This window comes from Lynx canadensis, chromosome D4, assembly GCF_007474595.2.
Source record: "Lynx canadensis isolate LIC74 chromosome D4, mLynCan4.pri.v2, whole genome shotgun sequence".
Taxonomy (NCBI): Eukaryota; Metazoa; Chordata; class Mammalia; order Carnivora; family Felidae; genus Lynx; species Lynx canadensis.
In genome coordinates, this window is record NC_044315.2 from 82211900 (window position 1) to 82235522 (window position 23623).

At 41.3% G+C, this 23623-nt stretch overlaps 1 protein-coding gene across 3 annotated transcripts in view; it reads left to right on the top strand.

Moving 5' to 3' along the window:
• The window catches only part of LOC115500149 (rab GTPase-activating protein 1-like), a 40582-nt gene that overhangs the window by 8521 nt on the left and 8438 nt on the right, over positions 1 to 23623 (top strand). For 2 of the 3 annotated variants that reach the window (XR_003964410.1, XM_030294514.1), the window contains exons 3-8: positions 427 to 552; positions 1154 to 1297; positions 3482 to 3523; positions 3774 to 3902; positions 15436 to 15528; positions 15965 to 16075. Coding sequence is in view for 2 of the 3 variants with exons in the window: in XM_030294514.1 (XP_030150374.1) it covers positions 427 to 552; positions 1154 to 1297; positions 3482 to 3523; positions 3774 to 3902; positions 15436 to 15528; positions 15965 to 16075 (645 nt within the window). In the remaining variant the exon portion in view is untranslated. Of the gene's footprint in view, positions 1 to 426; positions 553 to 1153; positions 1298 to 3481; positions 3524 to 3773; positions 3903 to 7553; positions 7626 to 15435; positions 15529 to 15964; positions 16076 to 23623 lie in introns of those variants that run through there. The other variant, XM_030294515.1, reaches the window with a different exon arrangement.

Here is a 23623-nt window from a genome sequence, read left to right on the forward strand (position 1 = left end):
GCAAAATGATTTAATGAAGGTGTCATGATTTGAGAAGATGAAACCTACACTGTGTGTCGGCTTGTTGCTGCTCAGTTCAGATCCGGTCCTGCAAAGCCTATACTCCGCTCCCTCAGGCAGACTCGGGCCTTCTTGTTCTTGGATCCCCACTGATCTTCCTACCTAATTCATATTATACTTACTGTACACTGATTGTATGGGAAACTTCTGGAGGATAGGAACAGTATCTGACACAGAATAGGCATCATTAATATTTCTTTATTGAGTGAATGAATGTAGTAAAACACAACTACCTGAGTTACTACATATCACTAAATGTCATAGTATTTAGATAGGGCTGGAAGGATGAATTAAACATACTGAGAAAACTTCTGTATGTTTTGTGATCCCCACCTCCACCCCCACCCCATTCCCTGTCTGTTACAGATGCCTGAAGAACAGGCATTCAGTGTTCTGGTCAAGATCATGTTTGACTATGGTCTCAGGGAACTTTTCAAGCAAAACTTTGAAGATTTGCATTGCAAATTTTACCAGTTGGAGCGACTCATGCAGGTAAAAAGAGAAACCAGCTTGCATTCGCCACTAAGAGTACGGGGCTGGGGAGAGCTGGATCCATGAATTGGTGCCAGGGAGCAGTGGTGGTTGCCTTAGCCATCCAACGTTAAGGACTGGTTTTATATTTTTCATTTCTCACTATGTGATGACAATGCCAAGATTAATAAGGTGTGAACCTGAATGGGTGTGAGCTGGTTTTTCAATCTCATAAACATCCAAAAGATCAGATGACTTTGTGGGGGCCTTTAACATAGCAAACTAAATCAAGAAATACCCGCCAAGGCTCTGAAGCTGACTGGTTAGGAATAGCATAATAAAAGTGAAACAAACTTTCCCAAACATTTCATAACTTGGAAAGAAAAACTTTCATTCCAAATATTTGTCACCATCTTGGGGATTCCTCTCGAGAGCTAGTTTGTGGACCAGAAAAGAGAGCCAAGTGCCTGTTTAATACTTGATGATAAGTGTTCTTTTGAGCACTTTGGAGGTTTGTAGGAAAACACAAATATGTGACTTTTTTGGCCTATTCCTGGCAGATTTATGAGTGGGAGTTGAACAGCTGCATATGTGCCCAAAACTAATTAGTTTGCTATTTCAGGAATACATCCCTGACCTGTACAACCACTTCCTGGATATAAGCCTTGAAGCACACATGTATGCCTCCCAGTGGTTTCTTACACTTTTCACTGCAAAATTCCCTCTCTACATGGTCTTCCATATCATCGACCTGCTTTTATGTGAGGTAGGTATCAGAGGCCAGAACACTTCAGCTTTTGTTTACAGTGCTCTCCCATGTCGGCTCCATCAAAACAGAATTTGTTCTTAGTTATTTTATTTTAATGCTCAAAAATCCAGATTTAAGTAATGCTTCCTTGGGTTAAAGCGAGTGATCACGTTTTGTTAAAGGTTCTCTCAGCTTAAAAAAAAAGAAAAGAAAAACGAAAACCACTACTAGACATTTGTATTAGTATTAGGTTTGGCTGCATTTATTGAAGAAACTCAAAGTCACAGTGACTAAGGTAGAGGTTTAGTTCTCTTCATTCACATAAAAGAAACCAGAAGGTTGACAGTAACCTGTCAGGGGACAGGGAGGGTCAGGGGACAGAGGAGGGTGTGTCCCCCTTTAAAAGAGACTTCCTAGATGTTCCACCTGAATTTTCATTTCTCTCTTATTGGCAGGAACTTAGGTACCTGACCACATCTAGCTGCAAAGGAGAGTTTTTAAAAACTGGGTAGGAATTTGCTAAAAATTGGAGGGTCTGTTACTAAAACAAAAAAGATATTAGAGTAAGTAATAGTCTTTGCCAAGCAGGGTTTGGCAGGGTGATTAAGAAAAGAATAACTAATTTCCAAAATAATATATGTCTGTTTATTTTGAGAGAGAGAGCACGTGTGCAAGCTGGGGAGGGACAAAAAAAATCCCAAGCAGGCTCCATGCTGTCAGCACAGAGCCTGACGAGGGGCTTAATCTTAACAACCATGAGATCATAACCTGAGCCTAAATCAAGAGTCAGATGCTTTACCAACTGAGCCACCTAGGCACCCCAATAATACATGTTTATTACAGAAACTAGAAAACAAGCAAAAAGTTCTAAAAATACTTCTAATCCCACTCTCCAGAGAGTAACTCTTTTAACATTTTGGTGTCTATTCTTTCAGCTTTTTGTGTGCATTTATTGATTTACATGTGTTATTTCTATATAGAATAACTTTTTCATATGGAGTATTATGTAATAATGTATATTATGGTTCTGTAGGTATATATTTTAAAATATTATGCTATATATGCTATTTGGTAACCTCTTTTCATTTCATGTATTTGAACATTTATAGACACACATCTGTACCTTCCTTCTTTTTAATTATGCCATATTCAAGGCATACAAAAATCCCTTGAAGAATTTCTGCCTTCTACCCAGCTTGAAACACTGTAAGATACACTATTACCAAATATGCCATTATTCTTACCTGCCACCAAATATCTCATTCGTTGGGTATACCATAATTTATGTAACCAATTCCTAGTCTCAATCAACCCTTTAAGTTTTATAGTTTTTCAGTATTATAAACAACCATTTGTTTTAAGTAGTTACTAAGGGCCTCCTGGCATGCCAAGTAATTTAAATAAACTTTTCAGCTAATTAGCTTAGAAAACCCTTGGGAGAACATTAGTTATGGAAACTGAGGTCCAGAAACTTAAGGAATTTAGCAGGTCTTAGTGCCTCCTCTTATCTTTTCTTTGTTCCCGGCACTCCCAAAGTGGTAGCTGAGGGAGAGGCAGGTTGGAGGGAGCCCTGAGCAGATTATGTTCTGGGGTAGAGGGCTCACACACAGAATGACTGCTGTATTTGGAGCAGGGCAGCACACAATAAGGGAAAAGGCCACCTGCAGTTATTTGCTGAGAGATCACAATTTTATGACTCTTATGTTTTGGTTGGGAAGCATAGAATACTTTGGAAAAGTGTTCTTGTTGAATGTGAGAATAGGGCTAAAGATTTCTTCTCTTGGGGCGCCTGGATGGCTCAGTCAGTTGAGCGTCTCATTTGGGCTCAGGTCCTGATCTCACAGTTCGTGGGTTCAAGCTCCACATCGGGCTCTGTGCTGAGCGCTCAGAGCCTGGAACCTGCTTCGGATTCTGTGTCCTCCCTCTCCCCTGCTCACGCTCTGTCTCTCTCTTCTCTCAAAAGTGAATAAACATTAAAAAAAAAAAAAGTTCTTAGAAGATTGGGAGACTGGGTCTGTTTTAAGATGTTTTTTAGTAGCAGACCTGTAATTATTATTTTCCAAGATATTTTCAAGTTATTCCATTTCTTTACTTAATTAAGTTTTTATACTTTATCTTAAACTGTGGGGCATTCTGGGGACAGACAGCTGAATAGTCCAGATATGAACACTGAAAATATTCTTTTTGTGTTTTCTCTTCCAGGGAATAAGTGTTATTTTTAATGTCGCCCTTGGATTATTAAAGGTACACATTTATTTGTAAATTGAGTTACATCCCCTGTCCAGCACTTGCAGGATCTTGGTCTCGATCTCATTCTAAGCAGCTGTGCTGTAGCCCTGACCCTGACAGCAGCTAATGGGCAAGTGGCTCGGGCAACAGCTAAGAAGTATCTTCTGGGGATTGTAAAGGTGCTCGTGTTATACAGTGCTTCTTGTGCATCTTCATAGCCAAGACCTCTTTCTGTCCATGGTTGTGTTTTCTTTCTTTCGTCAAGACTTCCAAGGACGACTTGCTGCTGACAGATTTTGAAGGTGCCTTGAAGTTCTTCAGGGTCCAGCTTCCGAAGAGATATCGCTCAGAAGAAAATGCGAAAAAGCTAATGGAATTAGCTTGCAGCATGAAGGTAAAATAACATTTGCATCAATTTAGACTGTTTTGTTCAGTTACTGTCTCACCATTCCTGATCAAACTATGAACATTTACAATACATTAGTAGTAGTAATAATAATAATGTTTTCTTTGTATTTGTTTCCAAATATTCTCTTACATAGTCTATCCTGTGCATCAAATCTCATTGCCTCTCCCAACCTTTGAACTCTAGGAATGGAATTATTATCCTTATTTAGAAGATACAGTAAAACACAAAGAGTCCTGCCGCTAGGTGGTGGCAGGACTCTGGTTTCGTGATTTCTATGTTGTCCTTTAACTTTCAATATTTGTTGTTATGGTCAGTAATTCCCTGAAATGAAACTAACAATTAATGAAGGGAACTCACTCCTTTTCATCACTTTCAGTGGCATTTATGATTTGTATAGTTTTTAAAAAATTTTTATATATATTTTTTTCATTTTTGAGAGAAAGAGCCTGAGCTGGGGAGGGGCAGAGAGAGGGAGACACAGAATCTGAAGCTGGCTGCAGGCTCTGAGCTGTCAGCACAGAGCCTGATGCGGGGCTCGAACTCACAGACTGTGAGATCATGACCTGAACCAAAGTTGGACGCTTAACTGACTGAGCCACCCAGGGACCCCTGATTTGTATAATTTTTTTTTTTTTAAAGGCAGCATCTCTTTGTATTAATGTAATATGAGTAGGAGAAATTCCATTGTCTGCTGACCGGAGCATAGACTTGAAATCAGATCTGAATTTGAAGTTATTTTATCTGTTTAAGGCACAATTTCCTGATATGTAAAATAACAGTAGACTTCCAGTTTTGGTTATATGTCAGACTAAGCTGACTCGAGCTACCATGCTTTAAACACTTGGAAGTAGCAAATAAAATATAACCCAGGAAATGTTTAAATACCTGGATGAACTTGAAAGAAAAAAAAAAAGAAATCCTAAGTACCTGAATCACAGTAGCTCAAAGCTAGTGTGTGTGAAGTGCTAAAACAGGGGAATGTGGAACCTTGTTGATTTTAATGCTCAGGAAGACATACAATATGATTTTGGGTGTTTGGGAGGCAGCTGAATCTGGAGTCTTTGCATAAGTTAAGACCTTGGAATGGCTAACCTCTTTGTGAAAGGAGGAAATATAAAAACTACCTACCTATTATCCTGAGGAACAGTGGATATCCTAATATAAAATGAATTGAGGATTTGAAAAAGAAATAGAACCTCTAGATAATGAAATAACTATTAAAGTTATTATTCATCTTAAAGTGTTACATACTTCACAAGTACTACGGATAACATTTGATGGTATTTTCCCATGTGCCAGGGACTGTGGTTAAGTGCTTTCATATGTGAGGATTGTAACTACAATATGTATACAGTGCTTATGATGGTGCCTGGTAATTAGTAAGGGCTTAAGAATTGATGGCTCTTCCTATGGTTATTCTCCTCTGGCTTTTCAAGCAGTTATCAAATGAACACTTTTCAGTAACATTTTCATGGATGATGGGCTTGTGCACAGGGCACAAAACCAAGTGAGCCCTGAGTTCCTCTTTCCACCTCAGCCTGGTTCACACGAGAGGAAGCTGCCTCTTATTTGCTGATGATTTCCTCCCCTCCAAAACCTCCTTTCTTCGTGTCCCATCTCAAGTTTCTGGAACGTGGTTCCTCAGGCCAAAACCCCTGCTTATTCTGAGCGCCTCTTTCTCTCACCACATCCTGGTCCATCCCAGCCCTGCTGGCATAATACACCCTGAATCTGATCACTTTTCTCCCCTTCTTTCTAACACCCTAGTATAACCATCACCTTCACTTCTTTTCTGGAATGTTCCAGTAGACTCCATGTCTCCCTGTTTCCACAATTTTTTTTTCTTGGTTTCTTTTTTGGGGAGGTGGGTTTTTATCCCATCTCTCCCTTGCTTGAAACTCTAATGGTTTCTTAGAATAAAATTCAAGAGGTTTTGCCCTGGTGCACAGGGCACTGCACTGTCTGACCTCTGGCCATCTCTCTGATTGCACCTCCTACTTTCCCCCCTCACATTTTCCACTTTACACAACCTGGCTTCCTTGCTGTTCTCAAACAGCAAGCATGCTAAGCATGTTCACTCCTCAGGCTTCTGCACTGGCTTGTCTCTCCACCCATCATGTTCTTCTCGATGTCCACATGGCGTCACCATCACCTCAGTGAGTCTCTTAAGCTCAAATATCATACCATCAGAGAGGCCTTCTCTAATTACAGTGTCTAAAGTAGCTGCTCCCTCAACCCTTTACACCCTGATCTCTTTATCCTGTCTTATTTTCCTCATATCATTCATTGTTACTTAACATTATTTTAGATCTTTATTTGATGCTCCCCTCCCCCCCACCCCGAACTAAACCTTCAGCAGAGGGGAGTTTATCTTATTTACTGCCAAATCCCCAGCATAAGAACAGGATTTGGCATGAAAAATTAGTTAAATGAGGGAACAAATGAATGTGCTGCTGAATTTATACCAAGTGGTGTTTTGTAAAGAAGAGTTAGAGAGTTAATATGGCTTTGGGCAAGGCTTAAAATAATGTCCAGCTGAAGGTTTTATCTTTTGGTTTTCAGTACCTTGAAACACTTTAATAATATATGAATCCTTTATTTCCATAGGCCAGATTCGAGGTGTCTAATGTCTTTTTTCCTTTTTTTTTCTTCTTTTTTTTTTTTTTGGCTTATGCTTTCAAGGAGTTAAGATAGGCAGTGCTGCACAGCACACAAATTTTGTGCCTAGACACATAATTCCTTCTGGTCCTGGAGAACTCTGCATGGCGGGGGTACACTTTGGATAATGCCCCCTACTTGCACATAGTCTCCGGTGAGAAAGATCGTAATTCTTTCTTGAAATTGACCCACAGTGTGGAAAAGCCTACATATTGACCAGGACACGAGAATGAAATTTTTCTGCTAAAAGGTGGGATACAGTGTAGTTAGCAATGATTAGTTGTACTCTAGTAGGTTAATACTTAATGCCAAAATTATTAAGGGAAATATAGACAACAGTTGAGCCAATTATTGGCAAAGGACCTCAGTCACTGTGATAATTTGCCAAAGGAAAATCACTGTAAGCTCAGTCATGAGCGCTGCGTTATGTGGACTGCACGAGGTGGGAGTGCCTCCGTCAGCAAGAAAGTGCATCTGATCATCTGTGGCTTTGACGTCCCCTCTCTAGACATGGAAGAGGGGATCCCTGCTTTGTGAATGGCTTGGAAACTAGCTTTTTAACATTTTGGTCTAGAATTTAGAAAGGGAGCATTGACTTTGAAACTTATTGAAATCCCATTCCATTATTTTTTAATTTCTTAAAAACCGTGGCTTCTGATTAAGGTGGGAATTAGGAATGCTTTGCCTCACATGCCAGTTGAGAAAACAGTTACCTACTTTTGTTGTTGTTGTGTTTTAACAGTTTTGATGTTGTAATTTCTGGTATTTGTATAGTTTTTATAGGTATCTCATTTCTCCCTCACAGTTCCCTGTGAGGTATGCAGGCCAAGTCGGTTTCCAAGTGGAAACTGAGGCTTATAGAAGTCTTGGCCAACCGGTACTAGCTGGGCAGTGACAAGAGCCCTAGTGGAACTCAGGCCTTCTGACTCCACATTCCCAAAGCTTCCCACTCCATTGCATTGCCTCTTCTCATTGCAGAATTGCAGCAGGAATTAAGTTTGGTGTGGCAATATCTGAAATGGCCACCAGATGGGTGTGTTGCTCAAAAAGGTCTGTATTCCTCTCTGCCTGTGTGTCTTCCTTTTTTCTATACATCTTTCTCTTTGTCTATCTTTACTTACCTCTTTCTCCTTTTCTCTCTTTTCAGTCCTTTTACTTCTCCCCTCTTCTCTCTTTCCCCTGAGTTTATTATGGAACTGATATAATTTATTTTTTTTTTAAGTTTGAGATCTCTGCTCTTAGTCTAAAATTTAATTGCATACATCAGAACTCATTATTTGTCCATTGAGTTGCTCCCCTTTTATGGGTCATTGTCTTGAGATAGATTGTTCCTACTTTTTTTTTTTTAAGTTTATTTACTTGAGAGCGCGCATGCGCATGCATGCACGTGAGCAGAAGGGAGGGACAAAGAGAGAGGGGGAGAGAATCCCAAGCAGGCTCCATGCTGTCAACGCAGAGCCCAGCCTGGGGCTCAGTCTCAGGAACGGTGAGATCCTGACGTAAGCCGAAATCAAGAGATCCTGACTTAACCGACTGAGCCACTGAGGTGCCCCTGTTTCCACTTCTGATAAAAGATCTAAAAGGACTTTGATTTACTAAAAAAAAAAAAAAAAAGATTTTTAAGTAATCTTCTGCATCCAGTGTGGTACTTAAAACCACAACCCCCAGATCGAGTCACATGCTATACCAAGTGAGCCAGCTGGGTGCCCCAGGATTTTCACTTTAAATAGATTGTTCCAGGAGATCATGAATGGTCCTAGGAGCTCCACAACACTTTCATACTCATAACTGTACTATGCATCATGTTTAGAGGGAGAAAATTGGAAAAAAAATGAATTTGTAGGCCTTGCATTTTTTAATTCAAGAAGTATGTGAGAGCAACTGTTTTTTTGTTTGTTTTTTATGTCTACACAGAGATGTTTGAGAATAAGTCAGATACGTAAGGCTAGTTTGGAAGAAGTAGGAGCCATAAAAGAGATAGCTGGTGAGTTTCTTAGATTAAACTTGAATGAAGATTTGACCCTTTCACTGTAGAATCCTGCCTAAGGTGAGATGGAATTCTGAGCCATTGATTGCTTCATGGGGATTTGTTATTTCAGACTTAAAGTGAATGTACAAGACTTCAAACTACCTGTAGAAAAAGACACTACAGAAACCAAATAGCGCTATCTCGAAATTAATGTAATCCTAACCATTTGCTCTTTGGAGAAACAGAATACTCTTTGGCATTTGGGTGTATTTGTTCTTGGGGATATTTTTATTTAAGACCTTAATAGCAGAATTAGTTTGAAATTCATTCTCTGCTCAGATCATTTGTGTAGTTAGTGTGTGTTAGGATCTTAGGCCCTATGATTGCAGTTGCTTCATCAGTCTTGTCTCTTACTCTATTCACAGACTTTTGCACAGTGTCTACACAGTGACTTCATCCTTACAGTGATCATATGAGGTCATTTTACAGGCACATATACTGAAGCTTAGAGAACTGAAGAAAACTCCCAAAGGTATAAAGTTAGTAAGTGATAGAGGTGGGGTCAGATCCCAGGAATTTCAGACTCTAAAGTCAATCCTTACCATCATTGTGCCGTGGTGTAAATGAGGGGGTGAATGAATGGGACGAGAGCTACTTGTATTGGTCCATTTTTGCTGATGTGTGTCATGTAATGGTGGGTAAGCTGAGTCTCTGTCAATTTAGCAAAGTTGTAGCTAAGTATAGCCAAGTTCAGTTTTCCTTATGACTAGACCAGGCTATAGTTTTACTTCTGTGTTTGTTTCCTACCTTTTATATTGGATTTCATGAAGAAACTTATGAGTGCTCTTTTTCTCTGCAGTGAACTATAAATTTTGCTGGTTATCACAAGGGTAGCACTGCCCACTACCTTCTTATTTTATTTTAATAAGCTGGTCTCCCTTGGTTGTTTTCTTTGTTTGGGTTCTTTGCTACTAATTTGTTTCTTGCATTCTAGAAAAATACTCTGATGGTGGAACCAGAGTGCCTAATTCTATTTAGTGATCTTTGAGGGAGTTTGAGCCTGAACTCTTTGAACAAATTAAATAAGAAGGCTCAAAAATTAAATAGAATGTTGATTTGTTTCAAGTGGTTATAAGTGCGGGCTTGGGAGTCCCACAGACCTTGGCTCTCATCCTGGCTCTGCCTCTGCTGTGTGACCCAAGGTAGTTTAACGTGACAGGGTTGTAGAGAGGGAAATCAGATGATGCCTTTAAAGTAGCTGCTGCTCTCCTGATGACTATCGTCATCATCACCACCACCACCACCCCCACCACCATCATCATCATCATCACCATCACCACCAGTGCTCATTTGGCCTGCCCTGTTTTGACCTCCTCTGCCCAGGCGTCTGCTTTCCTTAAGCCAGTTCACGTCAACATGCATTTATAGATTTTCTTATGTGCTCAGTGTTGAACATGCTACAGAGATGGATGAGAAACAAGAGTCACTCCAGATTTGTGTTCCCGTGCTGCTGTTGCCACCTAATAGGCTGGGCCCTTGGCTCTAGATGAGTCACTTTCCCTAACTACGTCCTGATTCCTCATCAGTGAAATGAGGTGATAATTCCTACTATACCTATCTCAGACAGTTGTTTTGGGAATTAAATAAAATAGTAGCTGTAGAGGTATCTTGTTATCATGAAAGTCCTGTGTAAATCTCAGGTTTTTAAATCAGTAACTAAATAAAGCGAAGACCCTGCCCCAAGCATTCTAAAAAAGGAAGATGGACTTGTATCAGATTTCTTTGTTTAGCATTGAGGACTTTGGGGTCAAGATCTCCTCAATATACCAGACCTCTTCATACCCACCCACTCCCTCACACAACATACTTCACCCTGCCATGTAGACCTACTAATATTCAACCTCCCATCTCTCCTGCACTTGTGACTCCAGCCCAGTGGGGATTCTGACCTTTGCAGCAGTTTCTTAAGCCAAACTTGGAAATCAGCTCCTGTTTCCTATCCACAGCCTATTTCCTGTTCTTATGTGTTAAATGGATGTTGTTTAAATAGCTTGTTGCTTGCAACACATGTTCAGAGGGTAACTCTGTCTCTGATTCAAGATAAGAATGTAGATTTTTTTTTAAGTTTATTTATTTATTTTCAAGAGAGAGAGAGAGAGAATGAGAATGAATGAATAGGGGAGGGGCAGAGCAGGAGAGAGAATTCCAAGCAGGCTCCAAGCTCTCAGCACAGAGCCTGACGCGGGACTCGATCTCACGAATAATGAGATCATGACCTGAGCTGGAAGAGTTGGGACACTTAAAGGAGCCACCCAGGCGCCCCATTAATGTAGATACTAATAATAACATGTAATGGCTGCCCTTTTTATTAAGAAGACCTCATGTGTTGGGCGCTCTCCTGAACTCTTGATATGCTTAATATCATGCAATCCGGTTAACAGTAGTCCCGTAAGGACTACTGGAATTTTCTCAGATGAGGAGCCTGAGGCTGAGATAAGGCAACTCACCCTCCTTGACAGAGTAAGCCAGTGGCATAGCCATGGCTCAAGTCTGGGTCTGTCCACCTACAAAGCCCAAGTTCTCAGTGGCAAACTGTCCCACCTCCCTCCCACCCATGTTCACGGCCACTCTTCACTTTCTCCACTTTCTCCATTTTCTCTACCAGATCAGGTACCAGCTCTCCTGGGACAGATAGCACATGTTTTAAGAGAGCATCACCCATTTCCTGTGATAGATAAATGACAAGTGACCCAGGAAGAGGTGTTTGGGATTAAATACATACTTCTATCAGGTTATCAAACTGGCATGATCTAAGTCTCCACCTTCTGTCTGACTCAGGGTTTCTTAACCTGGGACTGTGGGTGGCTCAGGGAGCACAGGGATCTTCTGAAATAGTATGCAGAATGCTTTATTGCTGGTGTAGGGTGAGGGCAGAGTTGGCTTCTGTGTTTTTTTTATGGGATCCATGGCTTTCAGGAGACTTTTGAAGTAGTACTGTCTCTACCAGTGTTAAGAAACAATGTACAACTTGCAGCGGGATATAAAATTGGTTTTATCTAAATTATAAACGTAGTCTTATCACAGGAAATTATTAGTTTTCCCCCACCCCGAAAGTACATTTTAAACAGAAAAAATTTCAAAATTAAGCTTCTTTAAGGGCAAAAATACCTGTGTGTGATGCTGTGGTTTCCATAGCCTTCTGATAGGAGTCCACTAGTAGTAGGTATGATTCAGAGCTCTGGGGCTGATTCCATAGCTTCCCTGCTTCCTCAATTCAATTAGATGTTATTGGTATAAGTAAGAGACAAATAAAATGAACCTTAGACTTTAAGAGTGAGGACTATGTCTCTATTGATTATTTTCATGCTTGCTGTGTACCAAGGCATTAGGAATTTTACAGTACTTGGGAGTCCCTGCCCTTGTGGAGCATGCATATTGTGTCCTATATGCATCTTTGTATCACTAACGCCTCACAAGGAACACTGCACATGGCAGTGCTCAATTGTTGGATAAATAAATGTCCTGCTGCATCCTTATTAGGTTAAAAGGAAAGCCATTGGCTTTGATTTGTTCAGCATCTGATTATTGAGTCCCACTTATGTTCCAGGCATTGAGCTAGGTACCAGAGATATAGGGTAAGCAAAACAGATGTGGCTTGTTTCCCATTGGGAAGACAGACAATCAAGTAAGCACATAAATAAATAATTGTGAACTTGGACAGGTGCCATGGAGGAATTGGCTTGATGTTATGAGAATATATAATAACAAAGACCTGGCCTGATAGGGGAAGAAGGTGCCAGGGAAGGGCACTCAAGAAGTGACGTTAGAGCCCTGGTCTGAAAGGTGGATAGGAGTGAACCAGATGTGGGGCCGTCCAGGCAGGGGGACCAGACCTGCACCGTGTGCTCACTTCAGTTGCTATTTTCATTCAGAAGAAAGGTTGATGCAAAAAAGAGAAGGTCCTTTCTCATTAACTTAGCAGGCATTTCTGGGCATTCTCTTTGTGCCTGGATAAGGGACAGTGATGAGTGAGACAGTTCTGACCTGGAGAAGGCACTGATAATGGGACAGACAGGCTAAGAGGTGCTGATCTCTTGTTGGTGCAGCCTAAATAAGGAGGCTGGAATTGCTGATTTTGCTGCTGGTACCTGTTGGTTCCCCATTCAGGTATCAGGCATCTGCCTTTTCATGGGGTCCATTCCTCAGACATAGCCTGAACTGTTTGGCTCTGGTATACAGCTGCCCATGCTCCAAAAGTCAGGATCGGCTGTGAACCCTTTAGAAGCAGTGTTGGTTTTATTTATCTTTTGTTTGTGGTGGGGGTGGGGGGTGAGGGGCAACGTGGTGAAGTGGGGGATGGAGACCAAGAACAAGCGAGGAGGAGAAATCTGGGAGCAAAGCAGAACTGATGAAGTCAGAACTCTGGACCAGCGAGGAAGATGGTGGAGCTCTGTGTCCAGTCCTGAGGGGTGATCCCTGAGGACTGGCTGAGAAGCATAGGTGGGGACCGTCATCGAGAGAAACAAGCAAGAGCTCTATGTTAGAGAAGCCCAGAATAATTATGAGAATTATTTTTCAGCAGCATTTATTTTGTTTATTTAATTATAAAAATAAATCATGCTCAAGGCAGAAAACTTGCAAAATGTGGGAAGTACATAAAGAAATGCCTGGATCCTGTCATGAAAATGTCAGAACCAAATGAGATAGCATGTGTTAAAGGTTTTGACATCTATCAGGAACTCTGTGTACGGTAACTGCTGTTACAGTACTGAGGCAGAATTAACCCTTCCGCTCTGAGAATGAGACATTTATCATAAGGGGTAAGGAAATGTACAAGAAACGGTTTTGTAATTAGCCTGTTATAATGTATGTTTATGGGGGAAACATGTTAGTCCTTCCTTACCCCAGAATGAGAATGAAAAGTTGAAGAATCCTGAAGATTTGTGAGAATGTTTTATAGGATTTATGTCAGATTTTTTTTTTTTTTTTTTAAATAAAGCACTAGGTGGAGCTTTATATCCACTGTCCTCCGTGTCATTTAGCCAGACTGACAGCGAAGAACACGGGGAGGAAGTGTTTGCTGCCCACAAGCCTCATTTCTTTTCTCTTCCTCTACTATTGATCTGTTAAGATTGTCTATAAATTTACTGATCACACAGATGTTTTACTGAGGTGCTTTCTTTGTGAATCACTTATGTACACAAAACGTTTACCCCAGCATTGGCCTTAAACCGCAGAAGATCTGTCACTCTCCAACTTGTGGTCTCACCCCAAGTGTTTAATGGGCATCTTTCTATAAACTGCAGCCAGGGCATTGTGTTATGTTCCTGGCTGCCTTCCTGTAGTAAGAGCCAGACTCCAGGAATAAGCTCTGATTGAGGCAGACTTGTAAACATCCGACGAGGGCAGTATCCATAGAGTCCATGGGAGGAAACACCAGGGCAGCTCAAGTAAGATGGAAAGGAAATCATGGAACAGGATTTGGAGATGCTGCACACTGGGGCTGCCCCACCCCCTTTTGAGGTCTCCATTTCTTTGTCTAGGAAATAAGGAAGTAAGAGGAGCCTACCTCTGAGATCCCTAATTCCTGGAACTGGGGGCTAAAAGTCCTGATTTGTGAGCCAGCAGCGCTGTGCTGATTATTGAAGCTTCGGGAAGGAATGAGCATTTGCTTTATGATCAGTGCTTAAATTGCACGTATTTATTTTAGCACTTCTCTATGTCTTGTATTTCATAGTCTTTCAAAGTGTAATTTAAAAAATACCAAAGGGTTAGTGGTTTAGAGGAAGGAGTCAAACAGAAGTGTAAGAGTTGCATCTTGAAAGGATGCCCTTGGTTACGGTCAGGTTGAAGAAAAAAAAAAAAAAAAAGGACCAGCCTATAAGAGGGGAGGGGAGCTGTTCAGGTAGAACGAGAGCCAAGAGAATAAAGAGAAAAAAGATTGCCTGGAGGGAAGAAGAGTCCGTTGGTGAAGTTAAAGAGTGAAAGGCTGGAACTTTGTAGTCGAATTGGGGAGAATTATGACCCACTGGATGGAGTGATAAAGAAACCACTAGTGACCTTCAAGAGAGTATTTTCTATAGAGCAGTCAGAACAAAACCTTGATGTAGAGAGATTAAAGAGAGGCCATGAAGCAATGGAAGCGAAATGTATACATACACCTGTGGTTTGCCGTGGCTGGTAAGAAGTGTGAGAGAAAGAGGACAGTAGTTTGATGGGGTAAAAGAGCAGCTAAGCAGAGTGGTCAGCAGAATGGTGTTTTTAAGGGCAGAGGGAATTGTGTCTGTTTGAAAGCAGCTCAGAAGGAGCTAGTAGAGAGGATAAGTGATAGATGATGGGAGGATACTAAGGTGAGTTCAGCTTGGACTTTGCATGGAGTTTAGCTGACTGGGCTCAAATCCCCTACCTGTCAGTCCCTAAATGAGTGACCTTGGTCAAGTTATGTAATCTCCTTATACGTCCATTAACTTGCCTATAAAATGAGGATGATAATACCATATCTTGTAGAGGTGTCCTGAGGTCACAGATTGAAAGCACCTTTCGGTAGTGCTGGTATGTGTGAAATAAAATGGTGGAGGAAGAAAGTGACGATTAGGAACGACAGGACCCAGAACTCAGGTAGGAAGGGTCATCATAGGGTATTCATTCTAACACTGTTAGTAAAAATCTTAGGAAGCCATTATCCCGAGCAGAACCCTAGACCCTAGTGATGAAGAAATCTGTGTCCTGAGCTTTCGCTCCACCGCGATGATTCCCCTCCCCAAATAGGAAACACCACTCCCGGAGTGACCGGAGATGCTCAGGTCAGCAGAGGTCTTGGTCTTCAGTGCAGGCCCTGAGACACTCACCACTTCTGATGCTTTTTAATTTGTGCTGTGGTTTATCCTACAGATTAGTCAGAAGAAGTTGAAAAAATATGAAAAAGAATATCACACCATGAGGGAACAGCAGGCCCAACAAGAAGACCCGATCGAGCGATTTGAGGTTGGTTTGCTTATGGCCCGGGCGATGTGAAGACCTTTCAGGCTTCCCTTGCATATGATGGTGCCTGTAACTAGCTTTGTTGAGTTCTTTTTAAAATTCAGTTCCACTGCTTCTGGGTTCAAGTTTCAGTTTGAATTTGCAAATTGGAAAGTAAGATCTGTTGTGCTTTAAGCCAGCTGCCTGGGTTGTCACAGTTCAGTGGACTTCTGTCACAGTTAATCTGAAGTAACTGCTTGACAGAGTCGCTGGAACCAGTTAGGTATTTCTCACCAGAGACAGAAAAGAAGAAAGTGCTGGTTGCCAGCACGTTAGGACCAGCCACTCCTCCCATGATTTCCATAGGACTCAGAAATGAGTTTTGAGGGTCAGGCCTGAGAAATTGTCATTTTCATCACATTTCTACATGTTGTATAACTGGTTTCTTTCTACATTTCAGCGAGAGAACCGGCGTCTACAAGAAGCTAACATGAGGTTGGAACAGGAAAATGATGACTTAGCCCATGAGCTGGTAACCAGCAAGATTGCACTGCGCAAGGACCTGGATAACGTGAGTCTTACTTGGCAGAAGGGATGGATTCTGTTGAAACTCTTGGCTTCTCCCCTCATCGAGTGCAGTCCTTGAATGGTAGTATTTATTGTCCTAACACATCACCTACAAAGTGTCCTTCCTGTGATACCACTTGCTCTTATCACTATTGCCTCCCTCCTTCCCTTCGGGGGTTTTCCGTTAAGCCCTCCTTCCCACGTTCTTGTCAAACAGGCAGCCCTCAAACTCCTTTCCCATCATTGTTTGATAAGAGGCCTTGTGACTAATTTGTATGCCCTCACAATTGGCAGGAGCATTTAATCATTATAATTTACTTACCTTCCCTGAGAAGAGATTCTGTTATCCTGCATGTTAGGTGCCTGTTGAATAAGCATTGCTGATGGTTATAAGGCTCAGTGCCTCAGCAGCTTGCCATTTCACCAGTAATTTCAGTTGGCAGATGTTCTTTCTTTGCTTTTCCTAATCGTAAAGATCACGGTGATGGCTTTCCTGGCAGGGTATTTGTCCATTTTCTATACTATAAGCCTCCCCTTGAACAAATGTAGTCTTTCATATGTCGTTTAGGTCAGAAGTTGGCAAACTTTCTCTGTGAAGGGATGAATAGTAAACAGTCTAGGCTTTGTGGGCCATATGGTCTGTGTTGCAACATCGAACTCTGCCACTGGCACAGAAGTAGCCGTAGACAGTAAGTAAAGGAATGAGCGTGGCTGTGTTCCAATAAAACTTTATTTACAAGACTAGGTGGCAGGCTGGATTTGGCACATGAACTGTAATTTGCCAACATCTGACTCAGATTTCCTTGTCAGGCTCCTAAGATTACTGTTCTGCTCATTGGTTTCCTGAGGTTCTAGAGAAGGCTCAGGCTGTTGAGGGTTCCCTGGGGACTTACATGATATGTTGAACCCCGTAAGATCTATGAACTTCACGGGGTCCTTGACATCCACCAAATATGTTTGAAAATGCTGTGTTCTGTTTTTCTTTGAAAGTCCCTGCTTTCATTAGTTTCTCAAAGTGGTTCACAAGTGAGATGAGAGAGTGAGACGGCAGTACATACTGGTTTTTATTCTCTTTAGAAATAGAATAATGGAGTAAAAATTTTTGGACAGACCTGTATTCTAGTAGCAATTACACTCCTTCCAAGTAGAGTAAAATGTGCAGAGGTAGAACAGTAGCGTGACAGTGAGAATGCCATGACTCGGTGTATGTGAAAAACGCCACCAAAGTATTCGCCACAGGCAGTGTCAGTGCCTCTGCTTGGCAGCTGCACAAAGCTGCATGTAACTGGGAAGTCTCCTTTTTCCAGTTTTTGCAGGGAGGCAGTTTCAAGGTCATTAGCCCTCAGTAACCGGAACCTAGAGCTCTTACTGTCTTTTGGTTTACCACAGTCTGGCCATCAGGTTCGAGTCCCCTCCCTGTGGTGCAGATTCCCGGCATGCCCTCTGTTCTTCGCAGGAACACAATAGAATCATCCCCTCCCTGTTCAGGCCTTTCTGCCAAGTGCATGGAGGGAGCTGGGTTACACTGAGCAGGAACTGCTGAAGCAGGGCCACAGCGCACACCTGCGGCGGCTCCACAGAAGCTGGAGATCATGCCGAAAGGAGGTGAAAAAGACCAAAGAAGACGGGTCCTGGGTAGGAGCTTTGTGTTCCACAAAGGAATGATATGAAGAGGCAACTTAAGCTAGGATCCAGGTGGATGTTTACTTGGAGCTGTTGCATTCTCATTGGACAGGCCCAGTAATCACACTGGTGTGCCCCTGTTTAAGGTGGATCACAGACTTCTTATGTTCTTGAAGCTTGCCCCTAAAAAGGTAAAGGTATAAACCTTTTTTCAAGTTGTATTATCCTGACACAGTAAAGAACTAGGTCCTTTAACATTCCTGATACCAAAGTGAGAAATAGTTAAAAATAATGTGAATTCCCATTTCCTGATCACGTATGATAGGCACTGTGATAAGCACTTTGCTAACCTCTGGTATCTCATAACCTTGTCTCAGCCTTCTGAGGAGGGTTCATGAGCCCCATTTATGGATGAGGACTTTTTTTTTTAACAATCAGGAAACTTGAGACTCAGAGAGATGGAAGCGCCCCAGAGGAAGCGGAGCCAGGAACCCAACCCAGGCCCATCTAATTGGAATGCCCCAGTCTTTTCTACAATGCCACAGTCTCCAAAATAAATACGGAAAAGAGAGGCACCTGAGGGGCTCAGTTGGTTGAGTGGCTCAGTTGGTTAAGCATCTGACTCTTGATCTCGGCTCAGGTCTTGGTCTCACCGTTTGTGGGATTGAGCTCCGTGTCGGGCTCTGTGCTGACAGTGCAGAGCCTGCTTGGGATTCATTCTCTCTCTCTCTTACTCCCTCTCTCCCCCTCTCCGTCCCTCCCCCCTTAGAATAAACTTTAAAAAATAGGTAAATAAATAAGGAGCGAGAAGGTACGATTTGATGTCATTAACTACATCAAAACCATAGATAGTGATACATAACAGCAAACCTTTTTTGAGCACTTAATTAGTTCTAGGCGTTGCCCTAAGTGCTTTTTACTTACTGTCTTATCAGATCCTCAAAACAACCCATGTTATGTCAGGGATAAAGTGTGATCCCCATTTATTTATTTATTTATTTATTTATTTATTTATTTTGAATATGAAATTTGTTGTCAAATTGGTTTCCATACAACACCCAGTGCTCATCTCAAAAAGTGCCCAAGGGATACAGCAGGAGTGCTGATCTCCATTTTACTGGTGAAGACCTGAGGCAAAAGAGGTAAACTGTCTGACATGGATCCCACTGTCAGTCAGTGCCACAGCCCTCAGATTGGAACCCAGATGGCCTGACGTCAGAGCTCACATTCCTAAGTTGGCTCAGAGGAGCAGGGCCCTGAACATCAAACTGAGGTCCCATCCTGTAGTGTCAGCCATCTCCACTAAGACAGACCTTCCCACAAGTCTGTCTTCTCGTTTCTTTTGAATCGTCACTGAAAACCAACTGAGATTCTGAAGGGAGGGCTGTGGTGTTCTCTCACCCCTTTTTTTGTTTTTGGCCTTCAGGTACTCAGTCAGGTTTTTGAAAGAACTTCATTGTCTTCAGCTTTTCCCTTCTTGCATCCCAGAGTAAAATTATGGTATGTGACTTACCGGGTTTCCAGAACACTTTTCCAGTTGATGTTTTATGTCACTTTTATTGTTCCTCATCTGTCACTTTTGTTAATATGGAAATTACTAGTTAGCCACTGGGTCCCTAGGTGACCCCAGCCATGCTTTCTCCTCTGTGGCCCGGGAGTAATACCCAGATCTAACATTGTGCAAGGCACCTGGCACAAGGCCAACAGTGAGTCCCCTCTGGCACACTTGCTGTCTGCACTGAGCGCAGCGTCAGAGTGAGAGGGAAACTTTCGGGAGCCCTCCTGCTGAGATTTGGATTCTGGCTGCACTAAGCATTACATCTGTGACCTTGAGCAGCTTGTGAACCTTTCCCGAATGAATTATTTGGGCCTGTCAAGAATCAGTTGTGTGTATGGGTCTCCTCAGTTCCATACCTGCTCCATTAATCTATGTGCGTGTCCTTATGCTAACCCCACGGTTGTCATTGCTATAGCTTCACCGTCTGAAAATCAGGTCATGGGAATCCTCTTTGTTGTTGTTCTTAAAAAACAGTTTGGTTCTTCTATCATCTGCATTTCTATATAACTAATAGACTCAATTTGTCAGCTTCTAGAAATAACAGCCTTCTGGGATTTTGAGTAGGGTTGCATTGAATGTATAAATCAGCTTGGGGAGAATTGTCATCTAAATAGTATTTGAGCCTTCCAATCCATGAATAGGTTATAATTTTCATTTATTTGGGTCTTTTTCAATTTCAGCATTGTTTTTACTTGTCAGTTAACAAGGCGTGCACATTTTTAAATTTATTGTAAAGGATATTGTTTTCTTAAATGCATTTTCCAATAATTTCTTGCTAATCTCTAGAAACAAAACTGATTAGGGGCACCTGGGTGGCTCAGTTGGTGAGTGTCCAACTTCGGCTCAGGTCGCGATCTCATGATTCGTGAATTCGAGCCCCGCATCGGGCTCACTGCTGTCAGCCCATTAGTGCAGAGCCCGCTTCAGATCCTCTGCCCCCTCTCTGCCCCTCCCCTGCTCGTGCTCTCCCAAAACTAAATAAATATTTGAAATTTAAAAATAGAAATAAAACTGATTACATGACCTTCTATCCTGTGACCTCGCTGAATTCGCTTAGGATTCTAATAGCTATTTTTGTTTGTTATTTAGGATTTTCCACATACACTTCTCGGAATAAAGACAGTTTATTTCCTTTTGAGTCTTTCATCTCGGAATAAAGACAGTTTATTTCCTTTTGAGTCTTTAGGCCTTTTTCTTGCCTTCCTGCACCCACCAGGATCTTCAGAACAGTGTTGAACGGGAGAGGCCCCCTCCCAATGAGGCTCCCTTGTTGCCGTGTCCCAGGTGTCACCTGTAGATTTTCCAGAGATCAGGTTGAGGAAGTTCTCCTTTCTTAATATTTGCTGAGTTTTTGTCATGAATGGGTGTCGAGTTTTGTTATTCTTCCTGCATTTGTTAAGATGATTATTTACTATTTCTCGTAATTCTGTTAATATGGTGACATAATTTGATTTTTTAATGTAAACCAGCCTTGCATTCCGAGGAAATTTAGGGTTTCCTTTTTTTCCCTTCAGATTTTTATTTGTGTTAAAATTTCTGTGTTCATGAGGAATATTTGTCTGGAGTTTCCTTAATTTTGTGTTGGTGTCAGGGTAATGGCGTTCAAAAATAAATTGGGAAGCATTCCCTCCTGTTTTCTTAAGGCCTTTGTGTAGTATTCTTCCTTGATTAAATCTTGGATTTACCTAGTGAAGCCATGTGGGCCTGGAATTTTCTTTGGAAATTATTTAATAATGAATTCAGTTTACTTCCAGACACAGAGCTATTCAAATTTTCTAATTCTTCATGTGTCTACTTTTATCATTTCTGTCTTTCACGTAACATAATCATGTCAGTTATCTAATGTATTGGCAAAGTCATTGGTATTTCCATTGGTATTTCTTTTAATGTTTATAGGATCTACTGAGATGGTCTGTCTTTCATTCCTGATATGGAATGAATTTGTGTCTTCTTTTCCCTTAATCTGACATTTCTAGAAATTTATCAAGTGTGTTGATTTCTTCAAAACCCACTTTTTGGTTTCTTTTGTTTCTGCTTGTTCTGTTCCATTGATTTCTCCTTTCCGTTATTTTTTTTCTAACTTCTTTTTTAGTTTAGTTTGCTCTTTTTCTAGCTTTTTTTTTTAATGTTTATTTTTGAGAGAGCATGGGTGGGGGAAGGGCAAAAGGGAGGGGGACAGAAGATCCAGAGTGGGCTCTGCACTGACTGCATTGATCCTGATAGGGGGTTTGAACTCCTGAACCACGAGATCATGACCTGTGCCAGAGTCAGACGTTCAACCAACTGAGCCACCCAGGGACCCCTCTTTTTCTAGCTTCTTAAAGGGAAAGCTTGATCATTAATTTTGGACACTTTTTTTCTTTTTCTTTAAAAAAAAAAAACTTTTTGGGGCGCCTGGGTGGCTCAGTCAGTTAAGCGTCCGACTTCGGCTCAGGTCATGATCTCGCGGTCCGTGAGTTCGAGCCCTGCGTCGGTCTCTGTGCTGACCGCACAGAGCCTGGAGCCTGTTTCAGATTCTGTGTCTCCCTCTCTCTCTGACCCTCCCCCGTTCATGCTCTGTCTCTCTCTGTCTCAAAAAATAAATAAACGTAAAAAAAAATTTTTTTAAATAAAAATAAAAAAAACCTTTTTTTAAATTTATTATTTTTGAGAAAGAGAAAGCACGTGAACAGGGAAGGGGCAGAGAGAAAGAGGGGGGATAGAGGATCCAAAGCAGGCTCTGTGCTGACAGCAGAGAGCCTGATACAGGGCTCGAACTCAGGAACCATGAGATCACGACCTGGGCAGAAGCCAGAAGCTTATCAACTGAGACACCCAGGCACCCCTGGACCCCTTTTATCCTAAAATAAGCATTTTAAAGTTACATATCCCCCTCAAGCACTATTTCAGCTGCATCCTACACATTCTGATAGGTTTGTTTTTATTTTCATTCAGTTCTTATTTTTTCTTTGACCTGTGAATTGGTTAGTATTAGTATTAGTTTAGGGGATGCTGGTCAATTAGTATTAGTTTATTAAACAACTATTAGTATTAGTTGTTTAACTTACAACTATTAGGGATTTTTCCCAGAGATTTTTCTGTTGTTAATTTCTAATTTAATTCATTTGTGGTTGGAGTACATATCCTTTCTGATTTTAATCCTTTTAAAATATATTTATGCTTATTTTAGGGCCTACTTTTGCTCTGTTTGGGTGCATGTCCCACAAGCACTTGGAAAATGTGTGTGTTCTTTTGTTGTGGGTACAGTCTTCTATAAATGTCAGTTTGGTCAAGTTGATTGAGTGTTGTTAAAATCTTCCATAAACTTACTTGTTTTCCCTCTGCTTGTTCCATCACTTACTGAGAGAACAGTGAGGAAGTCTCTAATTGTGCATTTATTTCTCCTTTCAGTTATGTCAGCTTTAATTTCCTGTAATTTGAATTTATGCATACATTTCAGATTATTATGCCTTCTCAGTGGAATGAGTCCTTTATTGTTATGAAATGTCACTTTTTGTCTCTGGCAATACTCTGCTCTGAAATCTGTTTTGTCTGATATTAATGTAGTCACTCCAACTTTCCTTATATTGCATGGTACATCTTTCTCCATCCTTTGGCTTTTAACATATCTGTGTCTTTATATTTAAAATGGTCTTTTGTAGCCAGCTTATAGTTGGGTCTTGCTTATTTTATTGAGTCTGATAATCCCCTTCTTTTAACTGCAATGTTTAGGCCAGTTACATTTAATGTAATTACTTATATGGTAGATTAAGTCTACCATCTTGCTATTTGGCTCTCTATTTGTTGCATTTGCTTTTTATTTCTTTTCTTTCTCCTTTTCTGCCTTCCTTGGTTTAATTGGGTATTTTCATGATTTGAGTTTATCTCCTTTATTACCTTATTAGCTATTCCAGAGCTTTCTTATTTCCAGGCCTCTGTCAGCATCTCTGGCCCCTTAACTCTGCCTCCTTGATGTTTTGAGATGTGCTATCTGGAACCCTTTGCCCTACTTCTTGTCCAGAATGTGCCTCTAGGTAGAAATCCAGGGTGGTAGTAGAATTCATCTTGTTCGTTTTCTTTCTCCCAGGAACCACAGTCCTGCATTTATTATTTTCATTGTCTGAAAATAGTAGTTTCATACATTTTATCCAGTTTTTTGTTTACAGTGATAGGGTAAATCTGGTCCCTGTTAGTCCTTCATGACCAGAAGTGGAAGTCTGGATTTGTGTTTATTCTCTCCAGACCCTCCCTCTTCCTATGCTTATGCAGATGGAGTGCAGGGAGTGTGGTGCCCTTAGGGGATGCTGGTCAGGCCAGTCCATTAGTTTCTGTGCACCTCCCTTTCACAGCATTGAGAGTCACTTCTTGGCGTGACAGCACCAACACTGGGCT